Source organism: Mastigoproctus giganteus, chromosome 4, assembly GCF_048544385.1.
Source record: "Mastigoproctus giganteus isolate SK-2022 chromosome 4, ASM4854438v1, whole genome shotgun sequence".
In the NCBI taxonomy this organism is placed as follows: Eukaryota; Metazoa; Arthropoda; class Arachnida; order Uropygi; family Thelyphonidae; genus Mastigoproctus; species Mastigoproctus giganteus.
This window is the reverse complement of record NC_143578.1, coordinates 74,264,810-74,289,401: the sequence shown is the minus strand read 5'-3', so window position 1 is coordinate 74,289,401 and position 24,592 is coordinate 74,264,810. Positions and strand designations below refer to the sequence as shown.

Here is a 24,592-nt window from a genome sequence, read left to right as displayed (position 1 = left end):
CAGGGGACCATTTTAATGCAGTAGTTGAAATCAAATAAAATTGGCATGCCATATATTTACCAAATATATTGGTAAATATATGGCATGAAGTTGAATATGCCATATATTTATGTCCAGAAATGGAGTTTTTCATATACTATGTGACCTCAGTGTATCACCCTAATTGGCTGATCATATAATAAGATGAGATGGTGGCTAAATAGCAGATTAACTTTTTGACAATGTAATGTTCATCTCTAAAAGGCTAACCTGCCAGTTGTGCTCCCCAGTGAAATCAAATAAAAGTTTGAAAGCAGTGAAATACAAGGGCAGTGTCTGAAAGCAAAGTTCTTGTGGTTTGAGGCCATGTTAATGCAGCTATAGTAGTGATGAGGAAATATGTTGTCATTGATCATTTTGAGAAAGTCCATTAATGTACAGAATATTGACTGGGGAAAGAGTAGTCATAAGAGGAATGATGGTTTGCATTTCTTGAGTTACTTTTACAGGGATACATTCTAAAAACAGGAAACATTCCGGGGACTGTCCCCAGAAACTGGGGATGTCTGGTAACCCTATAAACTGTAAATAATGTATTTTTCCTAAGTGGTGTATCAAAGTAAAACTTACATTTAAACACATCACAACTGTTATGTATGCCTTTAACCCCTTAGAACCGGGCTGGATTTGCCCTGTGCATTACAGTGCTTATAGGATAATCTTATAAGCACTGTAATGCACAGGGCAAATCCACTGTAATAGGAGAATGTTTTAATGCAGTATTTAATATCAAATCCAATATTGCATTAAAATCCCTCCTCAATGCAGTCCTATAGTACTGTACTGCACACGACAAACACAGGTACTAAAGGCATACATAACAATTGTCATGTGCTTAAATGGAAGTTATATTTCCATACATTGTTTGACTGTTCACACACACACACACACACACACAGAAAACATATTATTCACAGTTTGACATACATTCACTAAAAGAGACCACTTACCAATTAATGAGAAGCATAGCTTTGAAACAGCTGTTTTTGAAATGGTGTCTCACTGTCTGTTTGGGTGATGCTGTACAATTTAAAAACATATTAATAACTTAGGCAGAACTGTAGATAACACCGTTTGTCCTCTGAGTTGAACATAAGTCCAAACTTTAGCAGTGATTACTCAGCCTTGGTCTTCAGTGGGAGCAATATGATCATCATGATTGAAAACTAAACACGTCGAAACCTACCAATTTTGTATGCTCACATTAATTGTTCTTATTTGGATTGCTGGCTGCAGTTGTGTGACATATTTTGGATCGTGTTTGTAGATGTAGGATTCATATCTGGACTGTGAGGCAGCTACTTTTTCAAAAGCTCTACCAATGTTGTTTTATCCACAGAAATGCTCTCTTAATAATGCAGTAACATGCTGGTGAATATGTGTATGTGCTCCATATCCTATTGAAAGATCACTTGATTCAACACCACCTCTCTGTCTGTAGTCCAAAATGGTAACAGTTTCCAGCATTTCCTCTGTCATTATGTGTTCGTTCACAGATAATAGAATGACAAATTGTTCAACAACAATTTATTCAAAAAAATACAGTCCAGTTATAAAAGTAGATGTGAAGCTGCACTACACCATTATCCTCTCATGACATAATGGTTTGTCAGTTATTGCATGTGGATATTCTTTAGCCTGCGCAACATAGTTATGCATATAAGTGGCACCCTGAAGGTAAAAGTGGACTTTGTTAGACTGTAAAACACAACTTAGTTGTTGGTCATACAAAGGGTACTAGGAAAGTTTTGCAATATGACGCAAAAATGAATCACAGGAAGCTGCTTCTTGCTGCATGTTGAGACATGTTCATACGTGCATAGTAGCCGCCGCGCCAAGTCGATGGGCTCAGTTATTCATTAGTAGTGAGAGTGTAAAGTGCTTGCGATGGCATCGTGGTCACGAAATGAGATAAGGACAGTTTTGCGGTATAATTTCGTGCGTGGTTTAACCATAGACCAGTGCTTGGAAGAAATGACTCTTGCACTAGATGATGATTGTCCACATCGTACAACGATATTCAGGTTGTATAGAGAATTCCAAAGGGGAAATTTCACTCTGGAGGATTCTGAGAGGCCGGGAAGGCCACGAACGTCAGTTACGGAGGAAAACGTTACTGCTGTGAGGAAAATGCTTGACGAAAACAGGCGAGTGACCTACCAACAGATAGAGGATACTTTGGGCCTAAATGCACCAGCAATTCGTTCGATTCTGCAAGATCATTTGCACGTGAAGAAACTTTGTTCTCTCTGGGTGCCGCATCAACTGACTGAAGAGCAGATGACACGACGTGTGACTTGGTGCCGGGAGATGTTAAAAAAAGTTTGATAAGGGTCAATCTCGGTATGTGAACAACATCGTAACAGGTGACGAGACTTGGCTGTACTATTACGATCTGCCGACCAAGGCTCAAAACAAAGTTTGGGTCTTTGATGATGACAACACACCCGTAATTGTCAGAAAATCCCGATCTGTAAAGAAGAAAATGATAGCTGTATTTTTCAAATCGAGTGGAATTGTGGAACGTGTCGTTTTGGACACGCAGAAGACAGTCACAGCTAAGTGGTATACTGAACAATGCCTGCCTAAAGTCATTGGATCTATGAAGAACCTGCGGCCAAAGTCAAGAATGGACACCTGGTACCTCCATCACGAAAATGCTCCAGCTCACCGCGCCAAAGCCTGCACCGAATATTTGACCACGACAGGACTGAAACTTCTCGAGCACCCTCCCTACAGTCCAGACCTTGCTCCCTGCGACTTTGCACTGTTCCCGCATGTGAAAATGAAGCTAAAAGGGAGGCGGTTTTCCAGTGATGAGGACCTTCTACGGGCTTGGGGCAACGAGTGTGCTTTACTCCCTAGTGAAACTTGGCAGAACTGGTTTAAAGATTGGTTTCGGAGGATGGAGAGGTGTATTGAATGTAGAGGAAATTACTTTGAAAAAATTAAATAAACAAAGCTGTATTGCAAAACTTTCCTAGTACCTTTTGTATTCAAGTTTGGTGATAATTCTGGTACGTGAAATAGAGATGGGCAACTGGTCAGAGGGAAAACAAACCTTGAACTGATTTAAATTTATAAGGGTACTTTTTAGGATTATGGTCATTGTTTTGAGTACATACATGTTGCTTGGGTATTTGTCGGCACTTCTCTTGCATTGCAATCTCATGGAAGTGAAATGAAGGCTAATTTTTATTAACGGTTTGCTGATCTTGGCAAGGTTTTTCAACTATATAGAGATGGCCTTTTCATTTTTTTTATCAGTAACCTATGTGGTCTAATTCAGACTTTCAGTATCAATTCATTAAAGGTCTGAAATGAGCAAGGAGTTTTATTTTTCTTCATATTCATTATATTTTGTAAGGCTTTTGAGGACAGCGTAGAATCATTACCATTTTGATAATAGCAGTGTATAAATGAAATGTATTATTCTAAATAGAGCATCACCCTGCTGACTATAAATTCCACTCTACCTTTCATTCCTTATATAGTAAACTTTCTTTAATGTACTTCTTAACATATTTCAGAAATAACATATAGTGTTTGATGAACTGGGCCTTTTGTCTGTATGGGATCCTGTGACATCACTGCCTGTCTGATTGTATTTATCATCAGTTAAAATATTTTCACAATAAAGCAGAGTGCCAGGGACCCAGAATTTCCTCACCCTCAACTTCCATTAATCTGTGAAATGTATAAGACCTCAGTATGGTGTCGTCTGAACCTCCACAGAGGGTACTTTAGAGCTCTTCAGACTCTGAATAAGCATTAGTTTGAATTTCCATGCTCTACAACACAGTAACATTTTAAACTTTTTCTGTACCATGCAGTTGGTAAGCACAGTAAAATACATTTAATATTTTTTATTTCTTACTACAGGCATTGTTTATATAACATTTCAGCAACTTTGGAGACTATACACATTATTTATTTATTTTATTATATTATTATTATTATTATTGACGTTAAAAACGTTTTTACAGGCATTATTTGGAAAAAAGCGCTACATTACCTAGAAATCATCATGAAACCCAATGCACATGTGTTGTACTTGTTGCTACAGTGACGCAACAGGTACAATGCATGCACCCAAGAAAACGCAATTTGTGCACAACAGGTGCAGTGATGTAACAAGTTGCAGTGACACAAGTATAATTGAGCGGTGATGCGCTACATTATACCGTTATATCAGCGTAATGATTAATGCACGAGTGACTGTGCCAAAATCTACAGCCCAGCATTCAAAGGAATATCGTGAAAGAAAGGGAAGTTGGACAGAAATTTGTATCCAGATGAAATTCAACAAGAGTGTTTCGTTATGCCTAGGAGTTCTCAAACTGCACCCAAAAAAACTCGAGCTGAAATAACGAAGGAATATCGTGAATGGAAGAAAAGGAAATTAGAAATTCAAACTATTCCGAATAATAATGAAATTCAACCACAGAGTTCTACTATGCCTGATACTTATAAGGAATCTAAAACTCCAGCAGAATGAATGAAAGAATATTGTGAACAAAAAAAAGCCAATTTAAAAATGGCTAATAATGAGATTCTTGATTACATTCATATAGTATCTACATGAGCTGACAGTGAGTTTGAAAAAGTAGTGTACAAAAACCCATTTGGATTTAGTTGTAATGTTTATGATCGTTTATGGTTTCAATTAGATTTGGAACCATTTCCAACAACTTCATATGAATTACTTCAAAATGAATTTCATTTACAAGAAGTGAGTACTTTCATGACTTGTAATGCATGTCATACTTCATTAAAAGAGGGATGGATACCAACTGTCATGTCAAATGGATTTATATATCCAACATATCTTACTCATTTGTCTCCACTGGATGTTGTAACTGAGCATGTGATATCACCACAATTACCCTTAATGCAAATTTGTTGTTTACGTTATAAACATGGACAATATGGGATCATTGGACAAGTAATAAATGTACCAGTTAACGTAAATATAAATACTATGGTTCATCAATTACCTAGAGCAGTGGTTCCCAACCTTTTTTTATCGCAAACCCCTTTCAACGTAATATTTTTAATGCAAAACACTAAGCCTATATTCTCTGAAATCGTATAATTTTTCTGAATTTTTATTATAAAATATTTCCAGTACTACGTTTTTCTAAGCAACATTACGTAATAATAAAAAATATTAAGTATTATTTATACTTTGTAAAGCAGTGATTATTCAGTCCAAACTAGATTTTGAACAGGCTAAGAGTAGAAAACTTGCTTCTTGTCCAAGTGGTAGCCGAGCATTCTAGTCTCTTGCCAAACCTATTGGCCACAATTTTTGCCCATCTCTGTTCCCACCTCTGTCAAAACCAGATGGTTCTGTTGCCACATTAGCCAAAGATAAATCTGACCTTCTAGCATCCTATTTTCCTTCCAACTCAATGTATTGATCTTGGTAAATCAATGCCTCCTGTGGAATCAATCCTTTCAATGCCTCCTGTGGTTTTCCGTCCAAAGGATATCAGAACGATTTTGGATGAATCTGATGACAAGAAAGCTCCAGTTCTGATGGTATTTCTTCACTTGTTCTCAAAACCTGTGCCCCTGAACCAGTCCTGTTTGATGTCGTCTTTTTTCACTTTCTTATTCCAAAGGTGTTTTCCCTTCTTGGAAATTTGCTCATATCCAGCCAGTTCTTAAAAAGGGTCACAAATCCCTTCCATCCAATTGTCGTTCCATTGCGATTACTTCTACTCTTTCTAAAGTAATGGAGAAATCAGTTAACTACCAACTCTTAAACTAACTGGAAATCTTTCATCTGGTCATCAGTATAGATTCCATCAGTGTCATTCCACTGGTGATATTCTGGCTTACACTGCCCTACCATTAATATCTGGACTCCTCCATGGATGGGGAAACAGGTCGCATGGATGCAACATGTCACAGAACCTGCTACAAATATGCACACTGGGCTTCAAACAGACAATTGCAAAAGTTGGCATGTAAGAATACATGTTCATCAGAATTATCCCAATAGTTCAACATAATTGATCACCTCATCAAATGCTAGATGCCTATTAACATGGTGTAAAGAGTGCAAATCCTGGACTGTAGAGCAGTGGAAAACAGTCCTATAAACAGACAAGTTGAAGTTCGCACTCCACCAGTCTGATAGCCATTACTGGGTGTGGCGAATGCCAGGGAAATCTTCCTTCCTGATTGTATCCTCTCTACAATGAAGTTTGGTGGAGGCAGTGTGATGGTATGGGGCTCCTTTCATGGTTTGGCTTGGGTCCATTAGTCGTTATCGACAAAATCATGAATGCTGTAGACAATTATGCACTTCCAATATTATGGCAATACGTCGGGGAAGGCCTATACCTGTATCAACAAAACAACGTGCCATGCCATACTGCTTGGGTCGTAACAGAGTGGTTTGAGGAATGGGTGTGGAGAAATTGGATTGGATTAACCATCCCAGAGTTTTGGTCTGAACCCTATTGAGCATCTTTGGAATGTATTGGATCGTTGGGTAAATGCATGTCGAGATCACCCAAAGAACAAGGTCGAACTTGTGGCTGCGTTAAAGGCTGAGTGGAAGAATGCTGGTTGAGAGTATGCTGTGAAGATTGAAGGCCATCATAAAAGCAAAAGGTTTCAGCACAAAATATTAAATGTCACACTAAAAGCTCTTTTTTTTGTCTAAAGGCTGGTGTCCGGATATTAATGGTAGGGTAGTGTATGTTACCCATCTGTGGAGAGATTTAATGGAAAAGTTTGGTGAAACTCAAGCCATTGCTCTTGACTTTTCAAAGGCTTTTGATCGTGTTTGGCATAAAAGCCTTCTAAATAAAATTCCATCCTTTGGTTTGTCGCTGTTTTTTGTAATTGGGTATCCAGTTTTCTCTCTGGCCGCTCATTGCCTTGATTGCAGACGGCTCTCTGTTTTCTAACTTCTCTATTAATGCTGGTGTTCTCCAATATTCAGTTCTTTCTCCCACTCTTTTCCTCTTTACCTTCTTCCGTTGACCAGAAATCCTATCCATAGTTTTGCTGACTATAGCACATTGAAAACCTTCCAGTTTGAAAACCTTGCCCTGCTGAAACAGCTTCAACTTCTCGAGTATTCACTGCCAAATCCTTAAATGCTAATCTCCAGTTCTCCCATGGGGCAAAGATAACTTAATTTCAACCCTTCTAAAACTCATTCCTGTCTTATATCTCACAAAATGGATTCTTCTGCTCCTATGCTTATCTCCCATGACACTCCAATTTCTAGGTAAGATCTTGGGAATTACCCTGACTTCTAATCTCTCTTAGCATAAAGCACATTACAAATATTGCATTCTCTGCATCTAAAAAAAACTGGGTTTTCTCTTCTGTTCTCGGCGTTACTTTTCTTCCAAACAGTTGTTGACTCTGTAGAAATCGCAAGTCCGGCCTACCATGGAATATTGTTCCCCCATCTGTTGCGGTAATCCCCCAAACCTCTCCCAGGCTTCTAGATTCCATTCAAAAGAAGACAGTTAGGTTAATTAATGTCTCATCTGTAACAGAGTCTCATAGACAAAAATTTCTGTTTCTGCTGCATGCCTTTTCTATAGATACTTGGCGCCTCCATAGCCAGGTGGGAAGGAGCAGCAGTGCGTAGCACACGCTTCTTGATTAGACCGGGGTTCGAGCCCGTCACCACCAAATACGGAGGATGCGGAAAGGTCAGGGAATGACCACCGCATATTCCCGGAGAAATGTGGCCTTCATTGCTAATGCTCCTAAAAACCAAAAAACAAACAGACGACAGTTCATGAGGGTGCCAAATTTTTGTTTGATATTGTTTTCTGACTGGTTAATGCTTATCAGTATTCAACATTTAGGGTGGTGGCAAATTTCATTTTGCTTACTGGCGGCACATAGGAATGCAGCGCTACTGCTTGCATGGGCACTGTTCTTCTGAATTGGATTCTATAATTCCTGTTCTCTCTTTCAAAGAAGTCCAAACATGTGCTGCAACCAGTCAAAATCCTTTTACTGTCCAAGTTGAAACTCACAGAACCAACTTTTCTTCTTACTCATTTATTCATTCAACTTCTGTTTTCTGGAACAACCTTCCCTTCATACATATTTCCTGAAAATTACTATCTACAAAAGTTCAATTCTAATGTCAACAAGTATCTTTTTTCAACTCTGAACCCATGCATGGTACTAAGTACTATATGTTATTAAAAAAAAAGAAAAGTACCCATACATAACAATGGTCCTTGAGAATGAAAAAAAAATTTAATATGAAAACATATTTATTTAACATGATATACTATAAGATAGTAAACTAATTCTAAGGAATTGTGGGATGTGTGGTTTCTTTCTTTGGCAATTCTTTACTTTTTATTTAATTTTAATTCACTTTATTGTGTATTATTAGTTATATTTTGTAGTTTGCAATAATACGCCATTACTGAATTTTTTGTGCGAACCCCCTGGAACACTTTCGCGAACCACCGGTTGGGAACCGCTGACCTAGAGAATTAGATGATGATTATGCAATTAATGTAGATATAAAATGAAGACTCATACAAAAATCATATCTATAAGGATGTGTGCAGAAGAAAATAGTGAAAATATGGTTACGGTATTTGATAAATTATAAATTCTATGGCATAAAAATGAGTGATGATTTCTTGAGTACAAATGATGATACTGAACAGGAACATTCAGATGAAATTGTGGAACCTATCAACAATGATGATGAACTATTGTTAATTCAACAACAAACATTATTATGGTCTGAAGATAAATATTTATGTATAGCACCGGGTCAGAAATCATCTCCAACAAATTTCATATTTGATATACATGCTGAAGAACTTTCTTTTCCAGCTATATATTTGGGACACGCACAAAAATTTAAAAATGGATTGAAAATTACTCCCTTTATGATGGCATCGAGTGAAATTCATAGATCTGATCATTGTGGAATAACTCCCCAACATTTGCTATATATGGCAATGAAAATTATGTGAATGTATACCGCAGAAAATCTGCAAATTGCATTTAAATCAGTAGGAATAACAGCTATTATTACTCGTTCTATATTGAAACCGAAAGAATTTATAAACAAGTCATTAGAAATTGCTCCAGAATTATGGCATTCACTACAATTTCATGAATTAGTACAAGTTGTTCAACAGTCCAATAGTACATTTTCTAAAATTCTTACAAAAATAGGCAATGGAGAAGCGTTATTACCAGATGAACTTAAATTATAGAATCGAGATTTGTCACCAAAGCTATTAATTTATGTCCGCAAGGGATTCGAAATAAAATTCATAAAATGTCAGTGACTGAAACTGCAGAACTTCCATACATTCTACCATTATTGAAAGGAAAACCGTACATACTTGCTACAAATATAGAAGTGGTCGATGGATTGGTAAACAGTGCAATCTGTACTTTAGTATATTTCGAATTTGAGGACGACGAAACAATTAAACGAGTATGGATGAAATTTCCTGAGTCCAAAATAGGACATACCTTCAATCTCGTTATAAACAATATGTGAAAGATAAACATTTACCTAGTCAATCCGTACCTATTATAAAATTTATTAGACTAGACAAAGACAGTAGGAAATTTAAAATCGAGAAAGGAGTTGGACAAGGGGAGACAATATCTCCGAAGCTGTTTACTGCTGCCCTTGAGGAAGCTTTCAGAAGATTAGACTGGTCACAGAAAGGAGTCAATGTGAATGAAGAGTACCTAAACCATTTACGATTTGCAGATAACATTGTGGTCATAAGCCACGATCCCAATGAAATAGAGGAAAATCTTAATCAGTTATGCACAGTTAGTAAGGATTTTGGACTAAAGATGAATATGGTGAAAACAAAAGTAATGATGAACAAGTATGCCACAGAAAGGGAAATAATGATTGAAGGAACAGTAATTGAAAAGGCAGAGTCATATATTTATCTGAGACAAGTTATTAGCTGTAACAATGATAAATGGCTGGAAGTCAAGAGAAGGATAAATTTTGGATGGACAGAATTCAGGAAATATAGTCACATACTGAAGAGCAATATCCCAGTTCGTCTGAAACATAAAATAATGAACCAATGTGTACTCTCCACCATGACTTATGGAAGTGAAACTTCGGCACTCACCAAAAGAATGGAAGAGAAGCTAAGAACAACACAGCGAAGAATGGAATGAATTATATTGGGAATCAGACTGTTAGATAAGAAGAGAAACACATGGATTAGGCAGCAAACTCAAGTAAAGGACATTCTTATCAAAACTAAAGAACTAAAATTGTCTTGGGCAAGACACACAGCTTGAAGACATGATGACAGATGGACTAAGAAAATAACAGAATGGTACCCAAGAGGAGCTAGAAGAAAACCTGGAAGACAACGGCGGAGATGGGTAGATGAAATTCATGAGTTTGTGGGTAGTAAATGGATGGCCATTGCACAAAACAGAAGGAACTGGAAAGTTGCTGGAGAGGCCTTCATCCTGCAGTGGATTGAAAATGGCTAATGATGATGATGTATTGATTCTCTTGGTACTCTATAGAAACATGCTGTTATGTATCAATTGTGCATAAAGTAATAGTAGCTGTTTTTATATTTATAATAGTTTTGAAAATCAGTTCTTATACAAGCCAAATTGATGAAATTTCCTGGAATTCAGTTCCAGAATTTAATGGAACAGAATCAAATAATATACAGCAGGCCCCCGTTATAACGCGGTTCGCTTTACGCTGATTCGCTATAACGCTGTTCTTATATTAGAACCCGTATCTGGCTATAACGCTGTCACAGATCACTATAACGCTCTTTTACAGATTGCATTTTTGGCATATTTAATTAACAAAATCGTTTCATTTGATGGAGTCGATAGCTTGAAAATGAATAGCAAAACAGCATTAAAACGTTTCCCACGCCGACTTGAGAAATTTTCCCATGCTCAGTGAAATTTTCTCACACGCTAATTTAATTGCAGTACAGTGATTGAACATTTTAAAAAATGATCAAGTATATTGCTTGTAATATTTGCATTATATGCATTTATCTGAAGTCAAGTCATCACTCTGTACCGTATTAGACATCATGCGAAACGGACAGTTTACTTGTTCATTGTATCATAATTAATGCAACCAACGCAGTTACATTTTCGAAGAGTTAATAATGCCGATAAGAATGAAAAAGCAACAATGTCTGAGCGCAATACGAAGACTATAAATGTAAGAAAAAGACTGAATTTGAAAATTAAATTGGACGTTTTGAAGCGAATTGATTCCGGTCAAAGACAAGCGGATGTGTGCCATAATTTAGGACTTGCAAGTTTAACTGTAAGAACAATTATAAAAAAAAATAAATAATAAAGAATTAATTGTAGCAGGGGGAAAGATAGCTGTTCCACTGCAAGCAATTAGGGCTAGGCCGGCTATTAGGATTGAAATGGAAAGACTTTAACTAATTTTATTGAAGATAATATCCAATGCAGAATTCAGTTAAGTTAAATATTATTTAAAAAAAAAGGGGGGGAGAGAGAGAGAGAGAGAGAGAGAGAGAGAGAGAGAGAGAGAGAGAGAGAGAGAGAGCGCGAGCGAGCGAGCGAGCCAATATTAGCATTAGCATTAGTAGAGGCATTTGATGCAAGAAAGCAAGCTTATGCAGCATCAGCCAAAAAAAAAAAAAAAAACCCACTTCCACTTCACCCCTCTGTTCGTTCAAAATACCTGTCCAGCTGAGCCTTAAACTGATGATGATCTGAAGAAAACTCACCTAAAAAAAAAAAAAAATGTGGAACCATTTAAAACTAGTAAGGGCTGGTTGAAGAGATTTAAAATCCAGGGAGAAGACGCAAGTGCAGGAGGAGCCGAAACTTTCAAAAAAGAACTTGTTAAAATTATTGAAGAGGGGTATTATGTGTTATACTTCTCAACAAGTTTTTAACATAGATGAAGCAGGAGTTTTGTGGAAACGAATGCCTAAAAGAAGTTTCATATTGAAAGAAGAAAAAAGCATGCCAGGTTTCAAAGCGACAAAGGTTGACTTTATTGTTGGGTGGTAATACTGTGGGGGATTTAAAATTAATACATATTTTAGTTTATTTGGAAGAGGGCCAAAATCGACACATTTTTCATGATTAAATTCATGAATTAAATTAAATCAATTAAATTCATGATTTTAATTGGAATTGTAAGTTTAATTTTGATACGTAAGTAGTTAACACATAATTATATACGTATGTAATGCAGAATATTTTATATGTACAAATATTTGAATATTAAATATTTTGACCGACATTTGTGCATCTTTTCACTACCCGTTTATTATTGATTAGGAAATATCCTATGGCACCGACCGCAACTCACAAATACATGTTACCTTATGGGAATGCGGTGCTCGCTTAGCGCGGATTCATTCAGCGCTCTGTTTTTACGGAACGAATTATCAGCGTTAAGCGGGTTTCACCTGTATATATATATATATATATATATTTATTCTTTTGTATTATAATTCTTTTGTATTATCATTCTATTGTTTCTTAATCTGTTTTTTGTGCATCGTTAATGCCATTGTTATTGCCCTGTTGGCCAATTGAACATTATACGTGCCAGTGTATATACGTTTACAATAGTTCGATTTTCTTAAGTACTGGTGTTTTATACATATAGGTATTGGCGTTAATACAATACTGGTCTTTAAGTTAGCCTAGTCTCGGTTATCTTAAATTCACATGGCCTATACATGGCCATATCATATAGGCCATGTGAATTTAAGATAACCGAGACTAGGCTAACTTAAAGACCAGTATTGTATTAACGCCAATACCTATATGTATAAAACACCAGTACTTAAGAAAATCGAACTATTGTAAACGTATATATATATATATATATAAATATAGAGGATACTATTACTAAAAAAAAAAAAAGAAAAAGAAAAAAAAGTGATAAGGTTTTATTCTTATAAATATCCCTCCCCCATTCTAAGTGCCCGTTATCTTTTTACAATTAAAAAATGTTATTTTTTATACCAGATTTTTATTTTATTGTAGTCAGTAATCCTTGTCTAATCTTCAGATATTTTAAAATCAATCAAAATAGATAAATTAATATTTAATAGCATTTGTGTACATGGTTTTCAGTTTTTATGAACTTCCAAATTCCTTGAAAAAATTCACTCTGAGTTGCATGCATAATCCAGAAACCTGCTTGCAAAAGGGTTAGATAAAATATTATAGTTTTATAGAAAATTTCCTGTCAATGACAACTTTAATATTTTTGTATATTAGTTTGCATTGCCAAAGATGATATATGGCAATTGTTCAAACACACCTACTACTTTTTAATTCTTTACTTTGTATTAGCTATTTGAAATGAAGGTATACTGTGTTTAAGCTGCACAGCTGCAAGAATAAGTTTGTAGTTGAAATCAATTCAGGTTAATTTGCCTGTAAGTTGTAGAATTTTCCTTATTTGAAGAATTGTGGCTTTATAGAAAATGCATGTTTTTGTCAATCAACAAACTCTGATGTTGCTTCTTACATGGCAGAGAAATGTATCTTTAAAATTTTTTTTTTTTTTTTTTTTTATCTTTAAAAAAAAGAAAACCACCTTTGTCCTTTCAGCAGGTCAAGTTCGATTTGTGTCACTATTGTCAATATATCACTATTGGTAATGACAGGAACTTATGAAAGGCTTTTCGAATTATGGTATTGTAGCTGGATTAGCTAATTTCAGGTGCGGGTGCAAGATTTTTCTCTTATTAATTTTTTTATCTTAAAAAAAAAAAAAAACAGCTGTAGAGTACTTGTTGTTTGTATATGTGGTTACTGAGCCTTCATTCTCTTGGTTTCTTCAGCACAATTCAGTCTCTACGTACTTCTGTTAATAAGACCACCTAATCTTATAGTGAGGTGAGAATGCTAAAATTTAAATGATGAAAATTAGTATGAACTTGTTTAGTGTGAAAAAAAGTGGACTAAAATATGAAAACAAAGAAAGATATAAACAATTAATAAATAAATAAATTTTCTGTTTATACTCCGGGACGAACAAACGGTCAGAGGAGTTGAGTGTATATGCCAAGTGGCAATTTTTTTTTTCACAGTCACAATGAAAAAACATGTCTACTTTAGCAAAAAAAAAGTATACAGGTTGCATTTGGGTGTGTCATAAGAGATAAAAATAAGCCCTGAGCTCCTGGATATGTTCCTTGTATTTGCTCTGGAAATTATGTAGAAAATCTTGTGAAATGATTAAGTGAAGTGGTCTCATTGTGCTATGCTTTTGTCATTACCATGGTGTGGTACAGTGGCGTAGCTACCATGTAGGCAGGCATCTTTGGCTGTCTCCTGTTTTTGCAATTTTCATTAATTAAATAGGAGCCCGAACATGTTCTTTGTCTCCAGGCCCGAAAAAAGGGTAGCTATGGTAGTGCTGTGGTAGGAACCAAGATATTGCATTTCAGATTATTATTTCAGCCTAACCAAAATATCTTTCTTCTCCTGGACCTTGGGTCGCTGGTCCAGGAGAAGAACGTTGCATCTACCATGGAGATCCACAGCAGAATTGGACAGGCGGCCACTGCGTTCGCCTCGCTCAAATGGTGTCTGTGGAAGAAGACCAACATTTCCCCAAAGACTAAAATCCGACTCTTCCGGACTTTGATCCTGCCCATTCTCCTTTACGCATCGGAAACATGGATTTGTCTCAAGCTAGATTTAAACAAACTTGAGGTATTCCAAATGTGATGCCTGCGGCAGACCCTGGGCATCTCACTTTGCGACCGCATCACTAATGATACCATCTGCGCCAGATGCCAACAGCAACCAACCATCGCCGACCAAATCCAGAAGCGAAGGCTTAGATGGTTTGGAGACAACGACCCACCCAATGGAGCATTCAACGGACCGCACCTAGGAAAACGTGGGCCAAGCAAGTGGAAAATGACCCGAAGAGCCGACGTCTCGACCTTAATCAGGCCAGGACTGACGCCATGGATCGTAAAGCATGGAAGAACATCACAGAGCAAGTCCAAAACCCTGCAGCACCTACAGCAGTGTGCTGGTTGTGTGGCCAACCGCCTCCGCCAGCTAAGGACCAAAGAAGAAGAAGAACCAAAATATCAGAATTTTTATGTTCCATACTCAGTCTTGTGCATATGTGTTTATGAAAGCTCCAAACAAGAAAGGTATTAGAACCTATAGTACTTAGTTGGACAGGCATTTGTAACAAATGCCTGTCCAACTAAGGCGAAGCAGGAGGTTTTTTTTTTTTTTTTTTTACTGATGCTGCATAAGCTTGCTTTCTTGTATCGTATGCCTCTACTGATGCTAATGTTAGTACTGAGCATGGGTTGAAGGTTCAGAGGATAGATTTACTTGTTGACATTAGACTTTACTGTAAATTATAATTTTCAGGAAATATATGAAAAGGAAGGTTGTTGTTCAGAGAACAGAAAGCAGCAAGGATAAATGAGGAAGAAAAATTATTTCTGTGAATTTTATTAGTATTCAGTTGAATGTTAAGTAATAATCATTAATTTTTTTATACATACCTAAAAATAAATGAGTTGTTCAGTGCAAGGAACAGAACTGCTTGTAACTTGAGATTAGTACAGGGATAAGTGGCCCAATAAGTATTAAGAAAAAATCTCATCAGAAACTTAAAAATCTAATCTTGATAAGATTTAAGATTTTTTTTATTTTAATGCTAATCAGTGCTGAAAATTGCTGTCCTGTCAGACAAAGTAGTTAAAATACTTAATTGCTCTGCGTGATAGGGCAGGTACTTGAAAAAATGCTCAACTGAAAATGATGTCATTGTCCTTTGTTGATATGTTTCCAAGAAGCCATATCAGATGAGCTCCGGAAGCTCTTCTTAAGCTGAATGGTTATTTGGCAGTGTTTGGACATTGCTGGAGGGTTGATGAAAGGGTTTTGTATCTGCTGAATCTGTCATTCAATTAAAGAAAGTATTTACGAAGACTTCTCTTTCAGCTTTCCAAGTGCTCCTTTATAGTTTGCAAACTATCACCATTGAGGCCTTTATTTGACTTCATCACAAAGTCATAAAGGGATAGAAAGGAATCCAGTTTGTCACAACTAAGCCATTTATCCCACAACTTAGTTCTGTGATACCATTATGCCCATGTTACCTTGAACATTGATAAATTCCCTGCCTTTTCGAGATAAATTCAGAATTATTGAAATGAGCAAATATTCAAGCTGCTTATATGGTCCTTAACATTACTTGTGGCAATTGTTCCAGATAGCAGAGACTGTCATGTGGAGGTCAATTTCATTTAAATGACAAAAATGCTATCTAAGGTCTCTGTACAACTTATAAGCAAAGTGAGAAGCATCTCTTGGCTCCTAACACTCAATTTTTTGTGGTACAAGCACAGAGAAAAAGTGTTCATGCCTTTCTATATAAAGGATAGTTTATGTACATACCTAATGCTAATGTATGTGGTGTGATCAATACTACTCTGGATACTACTTGTGTGATTTATCAGTATGGAGATTCCTCACTGACATCTTAAAAATCAGCTTGAAGGAAGTGGAAATTTAATATGCTCTTTTCCCTGTTGGCTATGCTGTGCATTTAAAAGAAAGTTATAATGCTACAAAATATTTTTGGACAAAATGCAATATCTTGGCCAACCATTTTTTGTGATCCTAAGGTGTTCTGACAATGCTTTTTTCGACAATGCCCACAAAATTCTTGTTTTCTCTGTAAGTGGGACAGCAAAGCTAAAGATGGTCATTGGGGGGGGGATGAAACAATAAATAAAATAAAATAAATAAATAAATAAATAATAGAAAAGTGGCCAAAAAGAACCAATCTTCTTCTACCCAGAAGCAAAAATGTGATTGATGAGGTACTTATATCTCCAAACAAAGTATGGTACTTCTTCCACTTCATACAAAATTTCTTGTGAAATATTTGTTGAAGCTGTAAATAAAGATGGAGGCTGATTTCAGTATCTTTTTTAAAGTTCTCTAGGATCTATGCTAATAAACTTGGAGCTGTAGTTTTAGATGGACCACAGATTAGGCAACTTATGGAGGATGCCAGTTTTGCTGTATGTGTATCTCAGAAAGAAATAAGTTTGGATATCATTGAAGAACACTGTGAAAAACTATTTTATAATTATTATATTTTTTAAGGTAATCATAAAGAAAAGACGTACAAGAAGACCGAAAAAAGCATGCTAACTATTTTTGTAGTCTGGGTTGCAATGTGAGTTTGATTCTTCATTTTCTGCATGGTCTGGTAAATTTTAGGTCATGCATTTTTCTTCACTCTGGGGATTCAAACATGCAATGTGTATTTCTGTGTGTGTTGTTACCATAAAATTTAAAATATATATATATACATAATTTATAGAATAAAAATTTGATTTGCACATTGTAAATTTATATAAATTCACTTTTTATGAGTGTGCGTATTCAAACATGCAGAGTGCATTTCCGAAAACAAGAAACTCACTACATGACTATGATCAGCCACTGTGTTATCACTCTTACATTCAAAAACTATTGAAAACATTAAATTCATTAGTGAAACTCATTTGATATTAGTAAAAGGTGTTTGTTTTACAGTCATTTATTCTATGTATGTGTTGATACCATAAATTCAAGAAGGTACTGAATATCTTTTATATTATTGATAATACGTTGATTTGATGTGTGCAGTGAAAATTTATATAAATTTATGAAATTGTTATTGTGCTGTTTAAATCAATAACTGAAGTTAATAGCTGGTAACTAAGTTTTCGTATATATTTATATATTGCCATGTTATGGTTCTGGAGTTTTATTGTGTAATATTTTATTTTACTTACAGAATTTCGTCATGGCAGCAGTAGTAGTAGTGGCTTTGCAAAAGGTGAGAGAAGCGAATCTGCTACGCAGTATTCTAAAGGAACTGCTACTAGTAAGAGCAGTGCTTCAGGATCCCCACACCTTACATTTAACAAATCGTCTATTGCAACTTACAGTGTGAAATCTAGCACTCTGTGTAATTCATTCCCATCCTGTTCAGATATAAGTAGTCATAATCATGAAAACAGCAATCCATCTTCTTCCAGCTCCTCCTGTAATAATACTCAGTCTTCAAGAAGCAGAACTGAGAGGTCAAAATCATCTTCAAAAGTGAAGAAGAACCATTCAATGGCTCCCGTAGTTAGGGTGGAACGAATAACTCCAGGTTTAGTGAAGACTGCATCCTCGGCAGCAAACAGTTCTTTTCCAACAGATAAGAAAGAACTACCTTCACCTCAGCAGCCACCTCCCTCAACATTTGCTGAAGTTGGAATAACAACCTCTTCAACATCTGGTCCTGGTCCTGGGTTAAATCAGGAAACCACTTCTCTTGCAATGTGCTCCTCATCTTCCTCAAATATAAGTTCCCAAAGGAGTAGTATTTCTTTATTATCTCAAAGCAAGGTAGAGGAAGTTCAACCAGTGGCAAAAAAGTCAAACAGCAAAAGTAAAAAGGTTCCCAAGGAAAGAAAGTTATTGCCATGCAAGGGTAATGAATTAATTCTATAATTGTTTTTATTTGATGGTTATGATATGTCATGTAGGACACACATTAAATATTTTTCTTTAATTTATTAAATTTGTGTATAAAATATATCCTTGTATATGGTTCATATTTTATTCTGTATACATGATCAGAATTGATTTCAGAGTTGCTAATGCTCTGATAGTTGAATTGTGACACTGAAGGCAGGTTAAACTGTAATTCCTCTGGTAGATGATAGTTGATAATGTATTGTTGTTTAACCCATCCCCACATCATCATTCATATTGTCTTTTGAAATTTAATACATAATAAAAATGTAAATTCAGTAATCTTATTCTGAAACTAGCTGTAATAAATAAAAGAAATCATGAATGAGAAACATGAGACCTCTCAAAATAAAATAAACGTAAATATTCTAGGTAAAGTCATAAAAATGATATTTTGATAAAACTAAATTTTTTACAAAAATATATGAATTTTAAAAATTTCATAAGAGTTACCTTAATCTTTATCCATAGGATTACTTCTCTTCGAAACTCTCCAACTCCGAACTTTATTGCGCATGGTTTAAAATGATTAAAAGATTAAAATTATATACTCTGCATTAAAATACAATTAAATGTGTTCCGTTCTCTAAGCTCATGTATGACCAGACACCCTGGGATCACAGCTGAAGGCCCCAACCTGACACCCTATCTAATTCACCATGTAACCTTGAGAGATTGAAGACTGTCGTCAAGATTTAAAAATGAAGCTGTTAAAATTATCACTTAAAATACAATGATGAATATTTGTCTAAACACTACTTTCCTTCCTTAAGGGACCAAACTTTTTGACATACTGTTGTGATCACATGTAGGCAACAAACTATCTAATGTAAACTTTCCCCACGTTATTTATTACTGAGAGATTACTTGTTAACATGCATGCGTGCAAAGGTCCACAAATCCGAGATGAGAAAAGGTCTCCGTATGTTAATCATGTTATTTTTGATTCTCATTTCTAAGGATTCTGCAGTTAAAAGTCTTATGTAATTATACTGTACGTTCAGAACCTTAGCTTCATTAAACAAGAAGACGTGATCCTCATTACCCATGGGGCTTAGTTGAGTGGTCTTATTGCTGAAAAATATTTAAATAGAATAGAACAAATATATTTAACACCATTTTTACCCAACATTACTTTTTACGGGATTGTATTTAGATGGCATTCTTATTATATTGAATGAACAGACGACAGAGAACATTTTAGGTACATTTAGCAACGTGCACGCGAGGCTAAGATTAGAGAAGGAAGATACACAGGCTAAGACTATACATTTTTTAAACTTTACATTAATAGGAGAGAGTGATAAATTACAGTTTAAAATATATCGAAAGCCGACAAACACAGGGATGTTCCTACATTATTCAAGTTATCATCCGTTCACTTATAAATGTTCCATTATTTTAAATCAATTCTCAAATGCATATAAATATACAGTGACTCAGATTGCATTAGATTATGAAATTGAAGAGCTTACATACAGGTTTTTAAAGGATATTCACTAGGTACAATAAACAAAATTAGGTTGCAGGCCAAAGATAGGATAGATAATACAGGAAATAACAATAGGCTTGGGAAAAAACATTTTATTACAATTCCATATGTCCATTAATGCTACAAACAGTGTGGCACCTCCGTAGCCAGGTGGGAAAGAGCAGCAGTGCGTAGCACACACTTCTTGATTAGACCGGGGTTCGAGCCCATCACCACCAAATACGGAGGATGGGGAAAGGTCAGGGAATGACCACTGCATATTCACGGAGCAATATGGCCTTAGTTGCTAATGCTCCTAAATAACAGCTACAAACAGATCAATATTCTTTTCAGGGACACTGATTTTAGAGTATTACTCTAAAATCACTCAGAAACTTCATTCCTTACTGAAAAGGTGTTCCGCACTCTCCTCTACAGCTATGGAATTGTATGATGTAGTATACAATATTCCATGTGGTAACTGTGACTCTTTGTGTGTGGGATCTACGAGATGCCTTTTGGACATGCTGCATCAGTTAGAGCAATGAGGGCCACGGTGCCTGAACTGTCATTCCATTCAATAAGCAGCAATCACATCTTGTTTAATGAAGCTAAGGTTCTAAACATACAGCATAATTGCAGAAACCTTGGAAATGAGAATCAAAAATAACACAATTAATATACAGAGACCTTTTCTCATCTCGAATTCGTGGACCTTTGCGGGCATGCGTGTTAGCAAGTAATCTCTCACTAATAAATAGCATGGGGAAAGTTCACATTAGATAGTTTGTTTCCTACCTGTGATCATGACAGTATGTCAAAGTTTTGTCCATTTAGAAAGGAAAGTTCTTAGACAAATATTCATCATTGTATTTTAAGAGCCTTATTTTTAAATTTTGACACGTCTTCAATCTCTCGAGGCTACGTAGTGAATTGGATAGATCTGGGGTTGGGTTGGGGACTTCAGCTGTGATCCCTGGGGGTGTCTGGTCATACATGGGCTTAGAGAATTGAACACATTTATTTACAGGTAGTTCTTGACTTTACGAGTTAATTCATTCCTAGCGTGTGCTCGTAAAGCGGGAATTAAATCCCATAGACATAATGTATTATAATGTTTTAAGTTATATCTCATATTCACAATATGAGATATAACTTAAAACGATGCCGCTTTGCTAATATTCTATTCATTCAGATTTGGCTATGTATTATTGATGCTTTTGCACTATACTTATACATAGCATAGACATAATGTTAAAAATAGGGGTTACGTTCTCAACAATGAAATTAGTTAGCTAGTTATTTTTATGTTTAAACAGTGATTGATTTATCCAAAGAAATTAAAACATAGCCTGTAAAATCAAGTAAAATTATAAAAAGAAAGAAATTATTTATGACTTACAAATTTTAAAGAATGTTTATTCTTCATCATCGACTAAATGCACACTCATTGCTCACTCATTATTGGCTCGGCACTCGTTGGTTTGTTGCACATGGAGTCATCTTCTTCAGAAATGCTTCGAGGCATTTGTTTCCGAGATAATCTTCTATTTTCTTTATAAATTTCAATAGATACATAAGCATTTTTTAAAGGAACGCATAAATTGCAACTAACACGATTTGCATGGAGTAACAAGTTTACAAAGCTTTAAAAAAAAAAAGAATGAAGAGAAGATTCTGAAAATTTATTTATGTTTTTTATATGATTGAAGATTTTAGTAGAGGGGAAACACGTTTCACCATAATGCAAAAAACCACACAATTCCAGCTATCGTATTTTCGCAAATGCAGTAACATCGAGCTTACTACCCGTTTATAATTGTTTGCAGTAACAGAAAAGCCCAATAAACTGGAAAGTGCAAATTGTTTTTTATTGTTTTATCGTCATGACCGCCAGAAATGTGCTTTAGAAAAATGTCACAAAGGCATTCAAAATTGGTTCTTATAACAGAACATATGATAATGATGAAAGTGTAATGCATTTTAGTGATTTGATTTGGCTAATACAATTTACTCTATAAAAACGACCATTTAGAGAGTTATATAGCGAAAATTTCAACTTCCGAGGTCATGGAACAAATTACCAAAAAACAATGTGTTATTGGGTTCACATTACAATATTTTCATGATATGATGGTGTGTCTGGAACGCATTAATATCGTAAAGCTGGGTACACTGTATTATATAGCTACACGCATGGTTTTAAATGCAGTATTTATGAATGTTTAACATTCATTTTTTTTTTTTTGCAATTAATGTTCATATTTTCGATTTTGTTGATACTTGATACTTTGAAAAAAAAAAAAAAAAACTCATAAAAACCCGAGAACTCGTAAAGTGAGAACTGCCTGTATATTTTAATGAAGAGTATATAATAATTTTAATCTTTTAATCATTTCAAACCATGCATAATAAAGTTCAGAGTTGGAGAATTTCAGAGAGAAGGTAACTCTTATGAAATTTTTAAAATCTAATTTAAATATAGGACATACTGAGCCTTAGTTGCTCTTGGTTTTATAGTAAAAATATATGAAATATACAAAGCTGTCAAGATAATCTCTTTTGTTCATTGCATAAATGTAATATAGTGATATTGTGTGTGTGGGGGGTTACCTACCAAATATCAAGAAAAATGTGTACTAAATGGCATTCTATCAAATATTTTGTGGAAGAATGTTATTATGACTCAGTTATATTGAATTTGAAAATAAATACAGTGCAACCTCAATGTAACGTGCCTCTTCGTACTGTGGTTTCAGATATACCGCGGGTATGATCATGTCCCTCAAAACAAATTATGAAAAAAAGTAGTGTGTTCAAAGAACTAAAAATTTTCTTATTGGAAACTGGAAAAAAGAGAACAACTGTATATATTTGTATCTACTGTACACCTTACTACCATATTTCCAAGATGGGAAATTAGCTAAAAATTGGCTGTATATATTGACTTCAATATAATCAGTTGCAGAGTGATTTTTGTAAACAACAGGACTTGCCAGAGACTAATTAATGTAGACATCCAGTTTCTCCTCTCAGCTAGAGATGCAATAAACAGTACATTAGTGGAACACTGATTACAAACAGCTACCTCTGGAAGGCTACCATCCATCAAGTGCATTGATTTAGTTACAAAGTAAATTTTTGTTAGCAACAGCATGTGACATCCTTTCTTCGACTAGAAGTTACACTTAAGATAGCAAAAACTGCTCAGGGCTAAACTAGACAAAAATATACATGAACTGACAAGTGATTTATGGAGAAATCACAACTTCACTTCAGCACTATGATAGGCCATGCAGTTTGGTTTTTATTTAGGTTTCTCAAAACATGGTAAATTCTAGGGCATCATAAATAAATACACAACAAAATTAGTAGGACAAGTAAGGGCCACCAAAAGAAAAAAATATACGGTTGATGAGAAGTTCAAGATTATTGAAAGAGTTTAAAAGAGTGGTGAAACAAAATGCAGTATATTTCGCAAGTGTGGAATTCCAGAACAATTCACGGTTGGATGAAAGAGGAAGGAAAATTGCATTCATTTGTAGACTCTTGAAGATGAAAGATTTTGTTAAAACAGTGATGTGGACCAATGCTTATACAAGTTTCTACAGAAGCGTAGTGAAGAAGTACCAATAAATGGAGTAATTTTGAAAGCACAGGCACTTAAATTTCATATGCTGCTTTGTGGAGATGATGACACATTTAAAGCTTCTGAAGGGTGACTTTGGAGATGGAAGGCTTGCATTGGGATATCCCAGGTTAGTCATGTAGGCAAATCTGCATTTGGCGACATTACAGCAGCAGAAGCATTTCCAGAATTTCAGCATAATGTGATTTTAGATGGTGAATTCACAGATGAACAGTTGTATAACTGTGACGAGAGATCGCTGTACTGTAAACTTCTCACTGACAAGTCATGGGATATAAAAAGACACTCAACAAAGCTGGCTGGCATGAAATTTAACAAAGAGAGAATTACTGTTTTACTATGTGCAAAGAAGACCGGAAATCACAAGCTAATGCTATTGTGCATTGGTAAAAGTCGGAAGTCCCCAGTGTTTTAAGCATGTCAACATGAAATCTCTAACTGTTATTTTTAAAAATAGCTCCGATGCTTGGATGATAAGTGATATTTTTGCTTCATGGTTTGGAAGTGAGTTTGTACCGTCGGTGAGATGCCACTTGCTTTCCAAAGAACTTTAAGAAAATGCTCTGTTACTGTCTGGTCACTGCCCAGATCATTCTTCTGCTGATGTCCTGAAATCAAAAGATGGCAGAGTCACGTTTCTGCCAAGGAACACAACTGCACTAATTCAGCCCATGGATAAGGGCATTATTTGGGCCTTCAAAGCTTACTGTGGTGAGCTGTTTGCTGGTATTATGAACTCAGAAATTCAAGTTCTAGAATTTCTGAAAACATTAACACTGAAAGACATTGCACATTGGATTCAAACTCCTATTTAGTGCAGCAGTCTTATCACTTGCAGTACAATACACTTTGCCTTCATAACGAGTTGT

General features: G+C 35.5%; 1 protein-coding gene across 5 annotated transcripts in view; it reads left to right on the top strand.

Moving 5' to 3' along the window:
* Window positions 1–24,592, top strand: part of LOC150086837 (ataxin-7-like) — a 298,875-nt gene that overhangs the window by 153,012 nt on the left and 121,271 nt on the right. For all 5 annotated transcript variants that reach the window (XM_090372777.1, XM_090372775.1, XM_090372778.1 and 2 more), the window contains exon 4: window positions 17,873–18,559. In XM_090372777.1, coding sequence (XP_090228903.1) covers window positions 17,873–18,559 — 687 coding nt within the window. The remainder of the gene's footprint in view (window positions 1–17,872; window positions 18,560–24,592) is intronic.